This window comes from Diorhabda sublineata, chromosome 8 (genome assembly GCF_026230105.1).
Source record: "Diorhabda sublineata isolate icDioSubl1.1 chromosome 8, icDioSubl1.1, whole genome shotgun sequence".
NCBI classification, from domain to species: Eukaryota; Metazoa; Arthropoda; class Insecta; order Coleoptera; family Chrysomelidae; genus Diorhabda; species Diorhabda sublineata.
In genome coordinates this window covers 17651391-17660314 of record NC_079481.1, presented here as the reverse complement: position 1 = coordinate 17660314, position 8924 = coordinate 17651391, and the positions used below count along the sequence as shown (strand labels likewise).

Here is an 8924-nt window from a genome sequence, read left to right as displayed (position 1 = left end):
GAAATTCGACTTCAAATTAGGAAGAAAGACTTTGAAAATTGTCTATCAACAGAAAGTGACAATCGACCTCAATGGGCTTCAATGGATGTTAATCAACGATATCTGACAAAGATAGATGCAAACTCACTCAAATATATAAGAAATGTTGAAATTCGACTTCAAATTAGGAAGATAGACTTTGAAAATTTTCAATCAACACAAAGTGATAATCGACCTCAATGGGCTTCAGTGGATGTTAATCGACGATATCTGACAAAGTTAGATGCAAACTCACTCACATATTTAAAAAATGTCGAAATTCGACTTCAAATTAGGAAGATAGACTTTGAAAATTTTCAATCAACACAAAGTGATAATCGACCTCAATGGGCTTCAATGGATGTTAATCAACGATATCTGACAAATTTAAGTGCAAACTTATTCAAATATATAAGAAATGTCGAAATTCGACTTCAAATTAGGAAGATAGACTTTGAAAATTTTCAATCAACACAAAGTGATATTCGACGTGAATGAGCTTCAATGGATGTTAATTAACGATATCTGAGAAAGTTAGATGCAAACTTACTCAAATATATAAGAAATGTCGAAATTCGACTTCAAATTAGGAAGATACACTTTGGAAATTTTTAATCAATACAAAGTGACAATCGACCTCAAAGGGCTTCAATGGATTTGAATCGACGATATCTGACAAAGTTAGATGAAAACTCACTCAAATATATAAGAAAGGTCGAAATTCGACTTCAAATTAGGAAGATAGACTTTGTGTTCACGCCAGAATTAATTCAAAACTCATGAAAACTGGCAACGCTGTCCGACCAACCGACTACTGAGCGAATGGAAGAAATGAGATAATATAATAAGTTCTGTTGTTAAAGCTATGTAAAAACTTTCTTACAAACAAATGTTAATGTGAACGTGTTAATAATAACTATAATACAAAAAATGGTCCTTACGAGCGGATTATAAACAAAACCAGTGAAAATTCGCAATAAACAATATATTATTAACAACTATAACCCAAAAACAATTTACCACGTGCTGCAAGCAACTATCAACGAGTGCAAAGTGATCGACCAAACAAGTAGTCGATACAATATCACGGCGACCAGACATCAACTCAACTGGCCGACTAGTTCAATTGCAAGAATCAGGCAGTTCGACCGAAATCAGAGTGAGTTTGTTCCAAATTATTTATTTCCGAATTTTTCTTTCCATTTGCGATTTCAAAGCTTCTCTGTTTGTGCTTGAACAATTTGACAATATAAAATGGCAGAACTTGGCAAACTAATAAAGAAAAGAGGTGTAATTAAAGCTCAGTTAACTATTTTCACAAAAGCGGTAAATGAATTTGCAACTATATCTAATTTAAGCCAAACAGAAGTTACAAAATTAAAAGATAGGTTACGTGATGCCGAAAATTATCTTGACGAATTCAAATCATATCAATTAGAAATAGAGTTACAGGATGATATAAATTTAGATGAGCAATTAATCGAACGAGAGAGATTTGAAAATTCATATTATGATGCAATCGCTGTTGCTAAAAACATTTTACAAAGCTACAATAATCACGATAATGATACAAATCTTAGCGTGATTTCAGACAAAGCTTGTTGTAAAAACGAGGGTATAAAGCTTCCGGATATATCACTTCCTAAATTCAGTGGAAACTTTGAAGATTGGTTAGAATTCAGGGACACATATAAAAGCCTTATTCATGATAGTAAAAAATTAGATAATATTCAAAAATTTTATTACTTGCGAAGTGCACTAGGAGGAACAGCAGCGGCGTCCATTTCCAAAATCAAATATACGGCCGACAATTATGAAGTGGCATGGGCCACAATTTCAAAAAGATTTGACAATACTAAAAAATTAATATATGAACATATTAGAGCTATTTTTTCATTAGAAAATATACAAAAACCGACAGCTGAAAAACTACAAAATTTAGCTGACGATATTCACAAACATTTGGGATCTATTGAACAATTGGGGCAAAATATAACTAATTGGGATCCTCTACTAATTTTTTGGATTACTAATAAATTAGATACTAGCTCAAACCTTGAATGGGAAAGGGAAAATAGAGATCAGGAAGAATTGCCAAAGTTAGATAAATTCCTACAATTTTTACAAAAACGTTCCAATTTTCTTAATATGTTAGAATCAAAGAACAGTCTCAGTTTAAATAAATCAGATTCAAAATTTAGTAATGAGGAAAATAAATTCAATAAACAAAGTAGAGTAAGGTCATTGACCTCAAGTACATATACATGCTCCTATTGCAAGAAAGAGCATTCAATATATCGTTGTGCAGAGTTTCTCGGATTAACAATAACACAAAAAAAAGATTTTGTCAAAAAATCAAATCTTTGCCATAACTGTTTGCGTTCGGGTCACTCTGTCAAACAGTGTAAATTAGGGCCTTGCAAAGTGTGTAAAGCTTGGCACAATACAATTTTGCATGAAAAACTCGAGATAGCGGACAACGCGAGCTCAAGTTCCGCAGCACTAAGCAGTGGCGTAGTGGTACCAGCGGCGGGGCAGGTGCTATTATCTACCGCCTGTTTACTCATTTCAGACAATTTCAATAATTTTCACAAAGCAAGAGCGTTATTAGATTGTGGTTCTCAAACTTCCTTTATAACGGAGGATTTGCAAAAGCGTTTGAATATTGCGACACATAAAACAGATCTTTCAATTTTCGGAATTTCAAACAATATTTCAAAGGTCAGTAAAAGGTGTAAGGTTTCATTTAAATCTATACATACCAATTTTAAAGCGCATGGCAATTGTTATATTCTAAAAGAGATTACAAGTGTGATGCCGTGTTGTCGAATCAACACGCAATCTTGGGCGATTCCAGGTGATCTAAAGCTAGCTGATCCACAATTCAATATTCCCGGACCAGTAGACATGCTCATTGGCGCGGACCTATTTTGGACAATTTTAAGCAATAACAAAATTTCGTTAGGAAAAAATATGCCGCTATTAATTGATACAGTGCTAGGTTGGGTTGTATCTGGGCAAATAAGTACTAACAACGTTGAAAAGGCTTCTTGTAATTTAAGTATAAACCAGGAATTATTAAATTCAATAGCCAAATTTTGGGAAATCGAGGAAATATCTAGCACGCGACAACTTTCTCCAGATGAACAATTTTGCGAGGACAATTTCATCAAAACTACTACCAGAGACGCGAACGGACGTTTTACAGTCACTATACCTTTGAAGCAACAACCTTCTAGTTTAGGTGAGTCGAAAGCTCAAGCCGAAAAACGTTTCTATGCATTAGAACGAAAATTCAGGAGAGATCCAATGCTGCACAGCAGATATATACAATTTATGAACGAGTATAAAGAGCTAGGCCATATGACAATTTGTAACGGCAATGATTCAAGCTTCGAATATTTCATGCCGCATCACGGAGTTTTGAGAGAAGAGAGTTTGACCACAAAACTACGGGTAGTTTTCGATGCATCAGCGCCCTCTAGCAACGGTCTATCCTTCAACAATATTCAAGTCATTGGACCCGTTTTACAAGACGATTTACTATCAATAGTCTTAAGGTTTAGGAAATATAACTATGTAGTTTCGGCAGACATAGTTAAAATGTACCGGCAAATTTCAATAACGCCCGAGCAAAGGCATTTGCAAAAAATTGTATGGCGCGAAAATCCGAGTGATAACCTGGAAGTCTACCAGCTAAATACCGTTACATACGGGCAAGCCTCTGCCAGTTATCTTGCAATACGCTGTTTAGCTAAACTCGCTGAGGATATTCAAGAAATGAACCCGGAAATAGCCGAAATCATTAAGCACGACTTTTATGTAGATGACCTGTTAACAGGTGCACCTACACTTGAGCATGCGCAATACATATGTAAAGCGATAAGTGACACTCTTAAATCGGGATGTTTCGCACTCCGAAAATGGTGCTCTAACGACACCAACGCGCTCAAAAATATAAGTTCAAATGATTTAAAATCCGATATACTAGAACTTGCGCATGATGGCAAAACAAAAACATTAGGCTTGATATGGGTTTGCAATAACGATAAGCTTCAATATAAAATTCATACCAATCCTATAGGTACAAAGGTCACAAAACGCACAATTTTATCTACTATATCAAAAATATTCGACATCCTTGGTTTACTAAGCCCATGTACTATTATCGCAAAAATGATAATGCAAAAATTATGGGAAAATAAATTAGCTTGGGATGACGCTATTCCAAAAGCTATATCTGAAAATTGGGTAAGGTTGGAGAAGGAGCTTCTTATTTTGAACGATCTTGAGTTAAACAGACAAGCTATTTGCAAGAATGCTGTTGAATTACAACTGCATGGTTTCGCTGACGCTTCGGAAAAGGCTTACGGAGCCTGTGTTTATTTGAGAAGTATTGATTCCGATCAAAAGGTTCATGTATCCCTGTTATGCGCCAAAGCAAAGGTGGCACCTATAAAAACAATACCAATCCCGCGGTTGGAATTATGCGCAGCATTGCTTCTAGCCCGCCTAACAGATAAAGCTAAAACTGCTTTGAAAATTCAATTCAAATCTTTCACACTTTGGTCGGACTCAACTATAACTCTAGCTTGGGTACGCACAAGCCCGAATCTGCTAAAAACATTCACGGCCCATAGAGTGGCAGAAATTCAGTCTCTCACTAAACACGCCGATTGGAGGCACATCCCCACCCACGATAATCCAGCAGATATTGCTTCAAGGGGAATATATCCTAGTCAAATTTTAAACTCTGATTTGTGGTGGCGCGGCCCTACTTGGCTAGCTAAGGACCCAAGTTTTTGGCCCAATGACAAGCTGGAGGTGCTTCATGATTTACCTGAACTTAAATCCAGTCTTCTGACCAATGTTGCGCCCCCTACTCTGAGTTTTCCCTTTGAACGTTTTTCAAATTTCTCAAGAATGCAACGAACAATGGCATACATTTTACGATTTAAGGATAATTGTCTTCAGAGAAATCGCAGAAGAGGCGGTTCTCTTACAGTACAGGAGTTAAGTGATTCTCTAAAATGTCTCATTCGAATTTGTCAATCTCAATCGTATTCTACCGAAATTGAAACATTGAAAAATAACAAGCCTTTGAGCTCCCATAGTAATCTATTAAGTCTTAGTCCCTTTCTAGAACCCGATGGTTTGCTACGCGTAGGAGGGCGACTAAAACATTCAAATTACTCCTTTGACAAAAGGCATCCAATTTTGATCAATTCAAAGCATCATTTTTCAAAGCTACTATTTTTACAAGAACATGAACGCCTATTGCATGGCGGCCCTCAGCTGCTCTTAAGCACTATAAGAGAAAATTACTGGGTTATATCCGGTAGAAATCTTGCACGAAAGACTGTTAAGAATTGTGTGAAATGCTTCAAATTCAATGCTAAAACCATACAGCCAATTATGGCCAACTTACCGCGCGATAGAACTAATCCTTCTAGTGCATTTTCAATAGTGGGAGTTGATTACGCGGGGCCATTTATGATTAACGATAAGAAAGGTAGAGGTTGTCGTTTAAGTAAATGTTATATTGGCGTATTTATTTGTTTATCAACTAAAGCAGTCCATTTGGAATTGATTTCTAGCCTTTCTTCAGAATCATTTATTCAAGCGCTATATCGTTTTGTCTCTAGACGAGGCAAACCATCAAAAATATTGTCCGACAATGGAACAAGCTTCGTCGGGGCACAGCGAGAGCTAAAGGATTTTCTAAAACATGGCAGCAACACTATAATCGAGAAATGTAGCTCTCAGAATATAGAGTGGAGTTTTATACCACCCTACTCTCCTCATTTCGGAGGTTTGTGGGAAGCAGCTGTCAAAAGCGTAAAGCATCATTTAAGGCGCGTTTTGACCCAAGTTCATTTATCATTTGAAGAATTTGCCACAGTTCTCGCACAAATCGAGGCGATTTTGAATTCGCGTCCTTTATGCCCACTGAGCTCTGATCCCAACGATTTTGGACCTCTTACCCCAGCTCACTTCTTGATTGGAAGACCAATAATTGCAGCACCTGATCAAGATGTCACCGACATAAAAATGAATCGACTTTCCAGATTTCAGCTCGTACAACAATTAGCACAGCACTTCTGGAACAGATGGAAATCTGAGTACATTGCGGAGCTCCAAAGACGCACCAAATGGAAGTCCAACCAAGGCCATCTAGTAGAAGATTCTCTCGTTTTAGTGAAAGGCGAGAACACTATGCCCACTCAGTGGTTATTAGGTAGAATCAGCAAGCTCCATAGAGGCCCTGACGGTATCGCTAGGGTCGCTTCTATAAGAACTCCCTCTGGAGAAATCATCAAAAGAAGCTTTCAAAAAATCTGCCCCCTTCCAGTTGACCTTTGAAAGCCATCCTTATGCTTTCAACGCGGGGAGTATGTTCACGCCAGAATTAATTCAAAACTCATGAAAACTGGCAACGCTGTCCGACCAACCGACTACTGAGCGAATGGAAGAAATGAGATAATATAATAAGTTCTGTTGTTAAAGCTATGTAAAAACTTTCTTACAAACAAATGTTAATGTGAACGTGTTAATAATAACTATAATACACTTTGAAAATTCTCAATCAACACAAAGTGACAATCGACCTCAATGGGCTTCAATGGATGTTAATCAACTATATCTGACAAAGTTAGATGCGAACTCACTCAAATATATAAGAAATGTCGAAATTCGACTTCAAATTAGGAAGATAGACGTTGGAAATTTTCAATCAACACAAAGTGATAATCGACCTCAATGGGCTTCAATGGATGTTAATCAACGATATCTGACAAATTTAAGTGCAAACTTACTCAAATATATAAGAAATGTTGGAATTCCACTTCAAATTAGGAAGATAGACTTTGAAAATTTTCAATCAACACAAAGTGATATTCGACGTGAATGAGCTTCAATGGATGTTAATTAACGATATCTGACAAAGTTAGATGCAAACTTAATCGAATATATAAGAAATGTCGAAATTCGACTTCAAATTAGGAAGATACACTTTGGAAATTTTCAATCAATACAAAGTGACAATCGACCTCAATGGGCTTCAATGGATGTTAATCAACGATATCTGACAAATTTAAATGCAAACTTACTCAAATATATGAGAAATGTCGAAATTCGACTTCAAATTAGGAAGATAGACTTTGAAAATTTTCAATCAACACAAAGTGATAATCGACCTCAATGGGCTTCAATGGATGTTAATCAACGATATCTGACAAATTTGAATGCAAACTTATCCAAATATATAAGAAATGTTGGAATTCGACTTCAAATTGGGAAGATAGACTTTGAAAATTTTCAATCCACACAAAGTGATAATCGACCTCAATGAGCTTCAATCGATTTTATTCAACGATATCTGACAAAGTTAAATGCAAACTTACTCAAATATATAAGAAATGTCGAAATTCGACTTCAAATTAGGAAGATACACTTTGGAAATTTTCAATCAATACAAAGTGACAATCGACCTCAAAGAGCTTCAAAGGATATAAATCGACGATATCTGACAAAGTTACATTAAAACTCACTCAAATATATAAGAAATTTCTAAATTCGACTTCAAATTAGGAAGATAGACTTTGAAAATTCTCAATCAACACAAAGTGATAATCGACCTCAATGAGCTTCAATGGATTTTAATCAACGATATCTGACAAAGACAGATGCAAACTCACTCAAATATATAAGAAATGTTAAAATTCGACTTCAAATTAGGAAGATAGACTTTGAAAATTTTCAATCAACACAAAGTGATAATCGACCTCAATGGGCTTCAATGGATGTTAATCGACGATATCTGACAAAGTTAGATGCAAACTCACTCACATATATAAAAAATGTCGAAATTCGACTTCAAATTAGGAAGATAGACTTTGAAAATTTTCAATCCACACAAAGTGACTATCGACCTCAATGGGCTTCAATGGATGTTAATCAACGATATCTGACAAAGTTAGATGCGAACTCACTCAAATATATAAGGAATGTTGGAATTCGACTTCAAATTAGGAAGATAGACATGGAAATTCTCAATCAACACAAAGTGACAATCGACCTCAATGGGCTTCAATGGATGTTAATCGACGATATTTGACAACGTTAAATGCAAACTTACTCAAATATATAAGAAATGTCGAAATTCGACTTCAAATTAGGAAGATAGACTTTGAAAATTCTCAATCAACACAAAGTGACAATCGACCTCAATGGGCTCCAATGGATGTTAATCAACGATATCTGACAAATTTGAATGCAAACTTACTCAGATATATAAGAAATGTTGGAATTCGACTTCAAATTAGGAAGATAGACTTTGAAAATTTTCAATCAACACAAAGTGATAATCGACCTCAATGGGCTTCAATGGATGTTAATCAACGATATCTGACAAAGTTAGATGCGAACTCACTCAAATATATAAGAAATGTTGGAATTCGACTTCAAATTAGGAAGATAGACTTTGAAAATTCTCAATCAACACAAAGTGACAATCGACCTCAATGGGCTTCAATGGATGTTAATCAAAGATATCTGACAAAGTTAGATGCGAACTCACTCAAATATATAAGAAATGTCGAAATTCGACTTCAAATTAGGAAGATAGACATTGAAAATTTTCAATCAACACAAAGTGACAATCGACAACAAAGGGCTTCAATGGATGTTAATTAACGATATCTGACAAAGATAGATGCAAACTCACTCAAATATATAAGAAATGTCGAAATTCGGCTTCAAACTAGGAATATAGACTTTGAAAATTCTCATTCCACACAAAATGACAATCGACCTCAAAGGGCTTCAATGGATGTAAATCGAAGATATCTGACAAAGTTAGATGCAAACTTACTGAAATATATAAGAAATGTTGAAATTCGACTTCA

At 35.6% G+C, this 8924-nt stretch overlaps 1 protein-coding gene across 1 annotated transcript; it reads left to right on the top strand.

The window, feature by feature from the left end:
- Positions 1-1272: 1272 nt before the first annotated feature.
- LOC130448263 (uncharacterized) lies at positions 1273-6381 on the top strand. Its single transcript, XM_056785547.1, has 2 exons — positions 1273-1729; positions 2984-6381. Exons 1-2 carry the CDS (start codon positions 1273-1275, stop codon positions 6379-6381), a joined length of 3855 nt encoding a protein of 1284 aa, XP_056641525.1.
- Positions 6382-8924: the final 2543 nt, after the last annotated feature.

What these genes read in the sequence shown, in the direction of transcription:
- LOC130448263 (XM_056785547.1), top strand. Translation starts at nt 1,273, where the DNA reads ATGGCAGAACTTGGCAAACTAATAAAGAAAAGAGGTGTAATTAAAGCT. An exon ending in TAAAAGCCTTATTCATGATA is followed by an intron (nt 1,730 to 2,983) that starts GTAAAAAATTAG and finishes AAATTTCGTTAG; the next exon opens with GAAAAAATATGCCGCTATTA.